General features: G+C 51.2%; 1 protein-coding gene across 1 annotated transcript; it reads right to left on the bottom strand.

Moving 5' to 3' along the window:
- Positions 1–6,206: 6,206 nt before the first annotated feature.
- On the bottom strand, positions 6,207–11,023 carry FZD4 (frizzled class receptor 4). Its single transcript, XM_054223808.1, has 2 exons — positions 10,791–11,023; positions 6,207–9,450 (listed from the first exon to the last, which is right to left on the bottom strand). Exons 1-2 carry the CDS (start codon positions 10,920–10,922, stop codon positions 8,122–8,124), a joined length of 1,461 nt encoding a protein of 486 aa, XP_054079783.1. The 5' UTR covers positions 10,923–11,023; the 3' UTR covers positions 6,207–8,121.
- Between the last annotated feature and the right edge of the window lie 1,839 nt (positions 11,024–12,862).

The raw sequence follows: 12,862 nt of genomic DNA, 5'->3' as shown, positions 1-12,862 counted from the left end.
ACGGGTGTTGCAGGGTGAGACCTGCCCCTTTCCCTGCTTTGGTTATAAAACCGTTCTCCAGGGAAGCAGGAACGGCTCCTCACTTCTTTTGGCTCTGCTCAGGCCACAGCTGTAGAAACATGATTGTTTTGTGAGTGGAATGGTGTTATTGTTTGTCATAACTTTCATATGCTGGAGCCTCTGTAGCTGACTTTTTTCAGCACTTTATATACATATATATAGATATAGATATAGATATATTTTCCCTTCCTCTCTGAGAACCCCTCGTCCCCATTTCCAGGCCTCTCCTGCACCTCCTACCTTTCAGAAAGATGCCACAGTTTTATTGTGGTTCTCTTGTGTGTGACGCTGCAAATACTTTTGGCTTCTGCCTGGGGCCTGCCAGCTTTTTCCCACCGCTGCCAATGGCAGCAGAAAGACGCAAGGCTATCGTCTCAGGCTGGAGGCTTGCCTTTCTGCTGTGCTCTCCCAGTCCTTTGAAACATAACCAGCGTGAGGTCAAGGAAGAGATCGTGTTAAGTCTTTTGAATGACCTTTCTGGAGTATATGTGCTGCTGGCTTCTGCTACCAGCAGCTTTCCTCTCCACAGCAGGGGACAGACGTGCCTTTGGCCTTTTTGCCACACTACTACGTTATGAGGTCATTTTTGTTTTCTCCATGAGCAGTGTTAGCAACCTGCTGCAGCCACGCCATCCCTGAGCCCAGGGCTGAGCAAGGAGAGACTAGTATTAAACGGAGGGTGAGCTCGTGATTTCCATAGCTGATGCACTTAGTACAAACCATCGCTTATGGCCTGGGGCCATCAGATGTGCTGCTGGGCAAAATCTTCACACCAGCAGCTGAGGTATGTGCTCTCCTTTGCCTTCACCTTTCCAGATGCTGGTTTGGAGCCTTGATGGAGGGAGGGGATGGACGATCCTCCTGTTTCTGCATCCCATTGCCTCTGAAAGCCTATTTAAAGGGTTCAACCTTAGGATCCTGGAAGCCAGGGTGGTGAGACACTGGTCCAGGTTGCCCAGAGAGGTGGTGGATGCCCCATCCCTGGAAACATTCTGGGTCAGGTTGGACGGGGCTCTGAGCAACCTGATCTGGTTGAAGATGTCCCTGCCCATTGCAGGGCAGTTGGACTAAATGGCCTTTAAAGTTTCCTTCCAACCCAAACTATTCTATGATTCTATGACTCTGTGAAAGCCTACGGCAGCGTTGGTCTTACCGAAGAGGTACCAACCCTCCCGGGAGTGATGGGATGCAGGTCGGGGTGCAGCCTGGCAGGGCTGGGGGCGAGTGGAGGCGAGGAGCCCGAGTCTGGCAGCATCTCCCCGCTCTGCATCCCAGCCCCGCAGTGCCACGCCAAGGAAACCTGCCCCGAGCAATCCCCTGGGAATGGCCTGGACACGAGTGGGCGGCGGGGCCGGCGAGCGGCGGCGAGGGGCTGGGGCCAGGGTGGAGCTGCCGCTAGATGTCAGCCACTCCTTGCTGCAAAGCAAATGACTCAAAAATGCAAGAAAAATCCCTGCAAAGACTCAATTCCTACTTATCATCCCTTACCGAGTACTTGAGTGAGAGTGTCTCTGAGTTGCTTCGGAAGAAAATACTTCATCCATTAAAACATTTAATGTCAGGCTGTTTCTCTGCATAATTATGTTTTAAACCTTGATATTGTAGAAGCAGACTGTCAAATGATTCCTACCTATTTTTCAGGAAGGATGTTTTTCCCTTCCTCAGACTAAGCTCAGGAAATGAGAGAACCAGGCAGGAAACTGGCTAAACGCTGATGGAAAGAGAAAATTAAGATCTTTATCTCACCAGTGTATTGACAAGCCAGGAGTAACTGTTTGGGTCAGGGTTTTTTTAATGTTTTAAACCATTGATTTTAAAATGGACAAAATTAAAGTTACGTCTCCCTTCCCCGATCCTCCTGAATTGGATCTAATTAATCTGCACTTTTGCTTCCGTCAAGCAAATGCAGCAAAAAAATGAAAAGTTACAAATTACAGCAAAATTTGCAGTGCAATAATATTTGAGTTTGGAATTTAACCTGTTTCCTCTGGTGTTGTACCCAACATCTGGCACACGGAAGGCCCCTGCTCCCCCCAAAAAAATAGGAAAACAGCAGAACAGTTTCTCGGTGATACCTTAGCACGTGAGTCCTCGTTTGCTGCTGCTACCCTCTAAGCCACCTTTGTGCTCTCCCAGCCCCACGGTGACTGTTTGGTAGGCTGTTCCCAGAGCATAAACCAAAACATCTGGCTGTTAACACCATAAAGCTGTTACAACAGCTGGAGTCTGCCAGGATGCACGGGACTTCTGGCCAGAAATCGTTTCCCAGCTGCAGGAAATACTAGTGATACGGGATCTACTGTGCCAGCTCGGCATCGGCTGGGAGCTGCCAGATCTGCACCCACCCTCTCCGCCTTTCTTCTCGGCGAGGTGCAGCAGGAGGATGGCAAAATGTGGTTCCAGCCTGGATCGTGCTCTGCCTCCTCACTGTCGCAGCCAGTGTTGGCGCTGCAAGCGTGAAGAGATGTTCCACTTCGCTCTCAAACTACATGAATGTTTGTCAGTCTGGTTGAGCTCTCCTAGGTTGAGGCAGAGGCTTCAAACTCCTGGCTTTTATGATGAGCCAATTAGCGCAAGCACGCCAAAAAGGGCACTATGGAGCTCCGGTGACATAGCTGCTATGGTGCCTTCATCTACAGGTGAGCAGTTCAAAGCTGGACTCCATCATCCCAGGCGAAGCATCAAACTTAAGGAGTTACCAACAGCCCCACCGAAGGCTTTGCTATTTTAGCAGGGGCTGGGGAAGTTGGAAGCGGTCGAGTAGTTGCTGCTTGTCTCTCATTCCTGCATCCCTGCAGGTAGATGCAGCTCTGGTCTCACGGGGGTGATGGTGCAAGAGAGCTCAGGGAGCAGGTCCATGGGATGGTGCCTTCGGGAGCCCAGGCAATGCAAGCCAGACCCTGCTCCCCGGCAGTTTGAGCTGCCTCACTGTGCCAGCACAGCTCTTGGTGGGGCTGCCCCATAAACTGGACCACTGACACCATCCAAGTGAAAAATAAACCTCCAGCATAAAACAAAGCAAAACCTCTGACCATCATTTCTAACGTAGACGTTTTTGCTGCTCTGCTTTGCAGCTCAGCGCCGCAAATAGTTGCACTGGCAAAATGAAGGAGGAGTTGAAATGCGGCGCAGTTATGGGAATGCGTGGCTGAGGATGGAGGTGGTGTGGTGGAAACTCCACCACTGAAGCCGGGGTCTCATGATACCACATTTCCGCACTACTGGAGCTTAGGATCGTCCTGATTTCTGGAAGCAGAACTCTTGGTCTCCTTCACTATGAACTCCTTAACGTTTGCTCTCTTTGAAGATAGCTTTGAAAAAACAAGACAAACCCAACCCAGCAAACAAAAAGTGCTGATAAAGGCTACTCTTTGTGAGTTTTGTATGCAGCCACAAACCTGGCTGACTTGTGCCCAGTGGCTCGGGGAGGCTGCCCCTGATGGGAGCCGCTCCAGCAATCCACTGTCACTCCACAGATGATGCTCCGAGATGCCTGATGTGGGGGACGTGCGTATGGGCAAGTGGCCACCAGAGAGACCTGGCGCAGCCAACACCATCTCGACCACCGTGTCTGGTTCTCTGGTGGTGTGAAGAGCCCCAACAAGAGGAGATCCTCCACCCTCCCCCAGAAGCTCTGCTCTTTTATGTTTGTTACGTTTAACTGTAGCTATATTAAAGGCTCCTAATTACAAGTTTCAAGTCAGAGATCTCATTAATCACCAACCTGAGAACATTACAGTGATGAGCTGCCAAAGGCATGAGAAAATCACTCTAATTACCAGGTTTAGCTGCTGCTCTTCAAAACTTGATTAGCTACAGATACACAGGTGATAATTCCTACTGTCTTCTTTATAGTGCATCCTCACTATTATCCACTCTAGTCTGACTTAGGTTCTTATTAGAATAATATTATGCTAATTAAATAATCCTGCTCACAAAATGCTTCATCATGGCGACGGTTAAGAAGGTTGAGATGATGCCTAATATCACAAACTGTACTATCAGTGTCAGATGAACTGGTGAGGGACGTACATAAAAAGAAGGAACCCCTCGCTGCCACTGTACAACCTAACTGTGAACAGAAATGATAAAAAGGAATGAAAAATAAGTGGAGCTTAATTTTTTTTAAAAAAAAACATTGCAAAAAAATGTAGACAATCAATCGAATCTGTTCTCTGAGGGGTTGAAATTACCCCTAGGAGAGAACTCTTTTCAAACATGTTACTAAGAGCAGGATTTCCCCCTTCCAAAAGCCACCGATGGTTCTCGTACTCAACAGGCAGGTGGTTACGCTCCTCCAGCACACGCCGCGGCTCTGAACGCTCACTGCGTCCTTGGATGGACGCGTTTCCTAACACGTGAAATAAAAAGGAGCCTTACGGGAGGCTCCGCTCTCCGCAGGAGCCACACCACAGCAGCGGATGGTTGTGTTTCCATCTTGGCACTCCCATTTGGTTTTGGGGACAGGCCCAGACAAGCCCAAAGCTCCATCTGCATCCCCAGCCAGCGCCCGGGACCTGCGCACCATCTTTCTGTCATTTCTCTCTACCCCACTGCCAGCCCTGAAGCACGCACGTACTTTCACCATCGCCCAATGATGTTTTGTTCTCAGTTATTTCTCACAACTCACATTTAGATCCAAACCGTGCCGATTAACCCATTCGGAGCATCCCTTCACCGCCGCATGAGCATCTCAGTCCTTCTTCCTTCAAGGGAAAAAATGCACTTGTAACATCGATGAAGCCAATTTAAGAAATAAACTCAGCAAAAACGTGAGGGCTGCCAGGAATACCTTAGTTATCAACAGAGGTTAAAATTTTATTTTGATATAAAAATTAAATAGCAAAGTTGTTTTGGTTTTTTTTTTACAGTGATAAATTAGAAATTTACAGTACATACATTGAAGCAGATATATTTTCTGTACACCCCAAAATAATCAGTGTCTATTTCCTTAAAATTCCGAAAAAAGAGCTAACTTGTCTGTTTATCATAAGAGCTAAGCTTGTACCTCTCCGGCAGACGCTTCCAAAACCTGCAGTGAGAAGAGGACACGCTGGGAGGGAGCCGGGACTGTGCAAGGAAGGGAACTGCTGCAAAGTTTCTAGTTGTATAACCACAGCGACTGCACTTCCGAGACAGGATTAGTCACACATTTTTTGGCTTTAAATTCACAACAACTTTGAAACGAGAGAACATACGAGTTGCAGATAACCTAAAACCTGGCCGTTACCAAGAGTGGGCATCTGCCGTGACTTCCCACCCATATGGCCCCGAAGTGGAGCTAGGTAAATGCACGTGGCTGAGTATGTTTATGGAACGGTTTCACCGCAGCAGCAGCTAATTTTGCTTTGGGCTGGCACAGTGAGCCCCCCGGGTGCTTGGGAAAGATGTTCCTTCAGGAGTATCAGCTGGTGTCTCTCTCCAGGCCACCTCCTCCCCATAGTATTTGAGTCCCTCACACTCTTTCATGGGAGTGACCTTTCTCCCAGGGTCCCTCACAGGGCTACGCAGTGCTATCCTCACCTGACACACTTCCAGTGTCTCGGATCACCAGGGACATCCGTCTGTCACAGTCCACGGGGTCACAGCCGGAGATGCAGGGATCTGATAACAGGCTGCTATTTAGCATTCACTTCTGTGTACGTAACATGATTAAAAATGCCGCTTATTGAATCAGGCAGGTCCAACGTGGGCCGTATCAGCCAGGAGAGTACCCAAACCATTTCAGAGTGAAGGACACTTCGGTGAATGTGACACCTTGGCACAGCCCGATACTGTCACAAGACAAGGCTCCTACTGCATCCGCACCCCTGGAAAGTCAACATACAGCTGCTGACTCCACACCCCTCGCTGGGCCAGGAGCAAGATCCCACGATGGAGAAGCTCGGCCATCTGAAGATTTCCTACTTGCAGAACTCCTCGCCTGCAGAGGAATAACCAGATCTAAACACAACACTAATAGCGAGAGACTTCATGGAGAGGATGAAAGGCTGGGCTGGTACGCGGCGTTGGCCAACACAATGCTTGTGTGTCTTGAGCAGAATGTGTCAAGTTGTCACTTGTTCTGCTGGAGAGGGAGCCCAACCGCAAAGACTGCAATTAGGGTTTGTTTGGGGTTTGGGTTTCTCTTTTTTTTTTTTTAAAAAAAAAAAAAAAGTGCTCTAGCACATGTTTCAACATTGACATTGAAACAATACACGCTTCTGGGACAGATTAGTGCTCACGGCCAGAGCTGGAATGAGTTGTGGTTTGGGAAGCACATGGGGCACCTGTGTGAAAAGCGAGGACTGTAATAAAGCAGCGCCTGTTCTCAGCTGCCCTCGAAGGTCACGCGAGCCGGGGCACCGGGGGGATGCTCCGCAGCTGACCAGGTTCCAGACAGACAAACAAAGCAAAAGTTTAGGGCACACAGATAAAACCAAAGGTCCTTCAAAGGGACAGAGTATCAGAACAGTCTTCTCTTAAGTGCTTCCGGGCTATTTCTGTTTGCATCACCTTTCTTATCAGCCAAACAAGCCCCCAACACAAGGTTCAAGCTCCCCACGAGCACGAGCTGATGCGTCCTCCAATAAAAGGGTAAGAAACCCTCGACAGTTGCTGTGAAACAACATTATTCACCACGAAGCCGGACCTCTTCTCTGGGGATCCCTTCACAAAACCTGGAAATGTCTCTTGTCGTTCCCGAGGACTGAACGCCTGCTCACACTCTGCGTGTAAATATACGTTAAAAAAACCTCCATAGCTGTCAGCGAGCAGTCGGAGCATCGTCGCGGCAGTCAGCTGTACTGCGATGTCATGGGCTGAGAATGTTCTTTTAATTGTAACTGACACACATAATTATACAACTGATCTGTGTGAACATGATGTTGCCAAGGAACTTAACATTTCACTTCTCCCCAGACTGGCGTCTGCAGAGATACCATCGCTCTGAACGAAATATATTAAGACTTAATTGCTTCATGCAATGGGTCTCCAGAGAGAGACAGATAAGTTTACTCGGAGAAAACTGGCATTGTTTGAAGAGACCCTCAACTCATTTTTCTCTTTCCTGGAGGAAGGAACACCACAATGTAAGACTTTATTTAAGGCTCTTAAAAGCAGCAGAATAAAGTAGTTCACTGCAAATAGCAGGAGCACCTGAAGGGAGAGGGATGGAGGCAGGCGGATAACGATAATTGATGCAGAAGACCATCACAGTCTCCCGGCTCCCACTGACTCCTCTACTTCTGACAGTGGCCTTGAGTAAAGCTTTCAAAAAAATAGAAATATTGATAGAACCACAGAATGATTCAGGTGGGAAGGGACCTAGGGTGGTCCAAATTCCTACAAGGCAGAGTCAGCTTTCAATTCAGACCAGGCTACAGATGGTAAAAAGAACGAGTCGAAATTATTATTAGACCACCAGATTACTTATAGAAACACCCTCACCAATACCTCACTAAATCCTACTCATCACGGGTAACGCTCAGACCTGCAAAGCCCCCTTGGTATCTGTTGGAGGACGCGATCCATGGCTGACTTGTGCAGCATTTGGGAGCAACAGAATTCCCCAGGGCATAAAGACACAACCCTCAGCAAGCGCGTCCTTCACGACGCTGAACTCGCAAAGATGACACCTAACTGAGGTCCTGGGTGCTCCATCTTCTGGCAACCGGACCCTAAATCGGCCCAGAATTTGGCCCTGGACCGCATTTCCTCCATCAGCTATAAGACGATGGAAAGAAAACAACGTGCCCCAGCTCTGGGCTACAGTCCCTCAGCTTCTGAAGACTTCAGTATATTGCATCCTGCTTTGAAAAAAAAAGGAAGATAACGTGTTTGGATATTTCACAGCTTTTAAAGCCTCCCTGGGCTTTCCTATTTTGGGCAGCATGATTTATGGCTATTGTATCTGCAGCATGATCTTTTTGCTGTTTATTCTTTAAGGCTTTTTTTTCCATCCCCCGGAGACAGGTTGTGTAACCGTCTCCCTACTCTACTCCCAACATTTACACAGCAATGCTCACACACGACCAGTCCTTCCCGGGACAGCACTCGGACCATGGCGGGGTCGTCCTTTTCTCATACCACGGTCTCGTTCCCCTTCCCAGGTTTCACCCAACCATCTGCTCTCTTCTCCCGTTTCACTTTCCCTGAGTTCACCAGTCTGTTTGAGCACTTCTGCCACGTGTGCAGAGTTTTGGCTGACCAGATCCACATACCCGATGTAATACCCACCAGGAGGGACATGAAGATTTTGAGCATCTCCACTGCCATATTGGAATCATCTGCTGAATAGCGGAAAATGGCCCAGTTGGAGATTTCGTAGAAATAACAGGCGATGACACAGGTTGCTGGGACGGTGTACAGCACTGAAAAGACACCGATTTTGACCATCAGCCTTTCCAGCTTGTCAGTTTTAGTTCCATCTTTCTGAAGATTAGACCTAATTTTAAATAAGGCCACCAGTCCCGCTGCAATGAATAAAGTCCCAATGACCAGGTAGGTAAAAAGCGGAGCGACGACAAAGCCCGTCAGAGCGTCTAGGTTCTGGTTCCCAACGTAGCACAGACCGGTGAGCTCGTCTGCATCTACGAGTCTCATAATCAAAATGACGATGGTCTTCACGGCGGGGATAGCCCAGGCTGCAATGTGGAAATAAGAGCTGTGCATTTCTATAGCTTCATGGCCCCACTTGAGTCCTGCAGCCAGAAACCACGTCAATGTGAGAATAACCCACCAGATGGAGCTAGCCATCCCGAAAAAATACATCAGCAAGAAAATTATAGCACATCCTGTGTTCTTAAGACCTTCTTGGATAAGAACAGGTTCTGCTGCCTCTTCAAAATCACAGGATATCCTTTCCCGGCCCACAGTTAGCCTCACAATATAAGCAATGCTATAAATATTGTAGCACATGCTCAAAAATATGATTGGGCGCTCCGGGTAGGAAAATCTGGATGAATCAATCAGGAAGGTCAGGACTGTGAAGGCAGTTGAGATGAAGCACAGACTGGCCCACACGGCCATCCAGATATCCGTGAATTCCTTAGCCGACCTGCTGTAGAGACCAGCGTCGTAGCCACACTTCAGGACACAGTTCAAGCTTCTCTTCACCCAGATGTACTGCTCCGAGTTAGATCCCATGCTGTGGCACTCTTCTCCAGGCTGCAAGGAGGTCTTGCTATGAAGGGGAACCTCTTCGTCTCCCGGGCCCTCCATGCACATGTGGTTGTGATCATTCTGGGGTGGGAATTTGCTGCAGTTTAGGCTGTCCGGCCAGGCAAACCCGAATTCTTTCAGAACGGGTTCGCATCTTCTTTTGACGGAGAGGCACATGCCACCGCAGGGACCTATGGGGATGTTAATCTTCTCCGTGCACATTGGGACATAGACCGAACAAAGGAAGAACTGGAAGAGAGAAACAGAAATCACAAGTGCGTAAGGGGAAAATTAGACAGGTCGAAATATAACAACTTTGGTGAGGTTTTTTTGCCTTTTTAGCAGTAATACTTGGTCCTTTGCCTTAAAAAACAGGAAGCAGCATAAAACAAATAAACCAAGAACAATAAAAACAAAAGAGAAAAAAAGCAAACCCTAACAATGTTGTCTTCTTCCAGTTCAAACGTGGTCCAAAGCCAAAGCCTGAACATTTTACTCCCTAGATTAGCTCCATGTAAATTTAGCCCATCAGTTTCAATAAAGCGAGTGGGATTTAGCCAGATCTAAACCTCAAGGGTGCAATTTACAAAAGCAAAGAAACAAATTAAAGCGGTTTAACAAATACATATATTTGTTCTAGGCACTGCCTGGATATTACAGTTTACAAGCAAACAGAAGAAAAGGCATTTATTGAATTACTTTGGTTCACGATCCTCCTAGAAGAATGTGATTTTCTTTTACCATAAGGTCACGTACGTATTCGGGACAGTCATAAAACATTGTCATTTTCTCGGCTTTTGAATAATCGCAATTCTGCGACGCGACAGTGTAAGCGGGACTGCGTGCTAATTCGGGAGCTCTGCCGCAAGAAACAAGCTGGTTTTTGTTTGATGAAATCCATGCCCGGGGCGGGGGGGGGGACAAGGTTCTTGCCGTTCGCCTGGGAAAGAAACTCCTGGGGTGGGAGTCCCGGAGGAGGTCCCCGGCGGCTCCCAGGAGCCGGCTCCCTTCGGGTCTCATCTCCGAGGGTCGCAGCACCTCGGGTACAACAGAAACGGAGGGGAACGACCAGGCAAAGCTCCGGGAGCCCCAGCTTCCCCCAGGACCGCGCCGGGCTCCCGCGCCGCCTTCCCGGGGCTGCGCTGCCCGCCCCCCGCCGCCCCCCGCACCTCGGCCCGGGATGAACCGGGCAGCGAGGAACGGCACGGCACGGCGGCGGGACCTTCGGGGCGGTCTGGGGTTTTCGATTGGGTTTTAGACTGAGACAAGGGGATGGGGAAGCAGGAAAAGGGATGAGGAAAGGGGGAACGGGGTGGCGAACGGGGGGAAAAGGGATGGGGAAGGGGGGAAAAGGGATGGGGAAGGGGGAAAAAAGATGGGGAAGGGGGAAAAAAGATGGGGAAGGGGGGAAAAGGGATGGGGAAGGGGGGAAAAGGGATGGGGAAGGGGGGAAAAGGGATGGGGAAGGGGGAGCGAAAGGGCGACAGGGAAAGGGATGGGGGACGGGGATGGGGGATGCGCGGTGGCAGCCCCCCCCCCTCTCCCGGCCCCGCACAAAAGGGGTACCCCCCCCCGGAGCCCCGACCCACCTGGAGCTGGCTGGAGCAGCCGTACTGGATGAGGGGGGTGAAGGTGGTGAGCTGCAGCTCCGCGTCCGCCTGCAGCTCGTGTCCCACCAGGTTGGGCATCTTGGTGACATTGTAGCCCAGGTTCTGGCACATGGCGATGCGGATGGCGTCGCAGCGACGCTCCTCTTCGTCGCCGAAACCCCGCGCCCCGCCGAGCAGCCCCGCCAGCAGCACGGCCACCAGCCCCCCGACGCCGGTCGCCCCCCCCGCCGCCGCCGCCCCCCGCCATGGCCCGAGCAGCCCCGGCCCCGGCCCCGGCCCCGGCCCCGGCCCCGGCCGCGCCGTGCCGCACGGGCCGGCTCCAACGGGGAGGGGCCGGGGGCGGCTCCGCTATTAAAGAGCTTCGTGGAGAAACTGCCCAGGGGAGGGACGGCGCCTCCCCGAGCCCTCCCAGCGCCGCCGCCCCCGCCCCGGGGAGCCCCGGCCGCCGCACACCCCCTCTCCGGGAAGGGGGGGGGTCCTACCTGCGCCCCCACCCCGGCACCCAGAAGAGCCCCCCCTCCGCTGCCGGGGGAGCCCCGGCCCGCGCCCCCACCCCCGGGACGCGCTTTTCTCCCCGGCTGCATCTCGCCACCCCTCTTCTCCTCCCTGGGGACCCCTTACCCGCACCCCCCATCCTTCTCCCTCCCAAACACCCCGGGGAGCTCTGCCCGCGCCCCCTCTCCCCGCGGCGGGTACCCCCTTCCCTCCCTCCCTCCAGCCTGGCGCCACCGGGAGACATCCTCACCGTCCCAGTGTCCCCACCATGCCTCCCAGCACGGGCGCTGGTCCCAGGGGCTCCCGCTGGCACCCACGTCCAGCCCCCCAGGGACAGGGTGGGTTGAAACCCCAGCACACGCGTTGGGGGCTCCTGCTCATCGCACCCCAGCCCTTCCCACGCTTCTGGCCCAGCTTTTCACAGCCAAGGGCGTCCAGCTTCTTCGTGGCCGGGATAAAATTACCCGGGGTGGCTTTCTGAGCTGCCGCCTTCTCTTCCTAACGAGTTAAATTGCAGCGCCGGCCGCTGGGTTACATCTGGGTTTGAGCGTTGTTTGTTTTTTCATTAGGGCCAAGAAACCTGGAGGGCACTGCTAGGTACCTCCTGGCATTTGTATAAATCTCTGTAAAACAAGTAAGTGCGGGTGAAACACTCGTGCATTTGGGGGGAAAGGGCTGGATGATTAAGCAGACCTTTAACGTGTCAGCGGGAGGAGGGATTAAGAGCAGACAAATGAGGCTCGCGTTTAAATTCTCTCGGTATTATTTACACCTGTAATAAAATCTGGTTGAGCTGGTTGTGCCTTTAGCAAAAATATGTCATCTATTAATGAATTGTTTGTAAAGCACTTTGAAACTGTTTGTAAAGCCCCAGTTGGGTGACCTCTTGCTGCGTGTGTGTGTGGCATGTGCCTGTGCTCCTGAGCCTGTCTGTGGCGAGCAGATATGGCTCCGTACGCACCTCGGGGCCTTCGCTTCTCCCCGACGTCGCTGCACTAAGACTAACGGACTAAGGCAGCTCCTTTCCGGCCGTGAGGTTGGAAACTGCAGCAAAACACGTGTTATGAACTGCCCCGTGCTCAATCACTGCGGGTTTCCCCTCTGTGGCTCCATTGCCATCAGGATTTTTCCCACCTCTGGGATGTGTGTGAGCTGTAGCGTGATGTTGTAGGGACAGATGGGCTTTACGTGTGCTTTCCTCCGGCAAGGCGGGCAGTGTTTTAATTGGGATTTCATGAACATAGATATTTACATAGCTCTCAGCACCGTTAATACTTTACAGCTAGCTCCAATAAACAGTGCCCCTAACCTCACAAAACCCTTGCGAGGCAGACAAGTAATATTATCTTAACTTTTTAAACACGGAGGCAGACAGTGCTACAGTCCCAAGGTCAGGCAAGGAGTGTACGGTGGAGCTCAACCCGTATCCTGCACGGCCCGTATTTACTCCCAAGCGTTGCCGACCGTGACCAGCAGCGCTCGGCTGCTAATCTGGGGGGTGATAACGCCGTGATTGCACACACACAGCGCGCTGCACGTGTCCGCAGAGCTGTTCC

Source organism: Rissa tridactyla, chromosome 1 (genome assembly GCF_028500815.1).
Source record: "Rissa tridactyla isolate bRisTri1 chromosome 1, bRisTri1.patW.cur.20221130, whole genome shotgun sequence".
Taxonomy (NCBI): Eukaryota; Metazoa; Chordata; class Aves; order Charadriiformes; family Laridae; genus Rissa; species Rissa tridactyla.
This window is presented reverse-complemented; position numbering and strand designations above follow the sequence as displayed.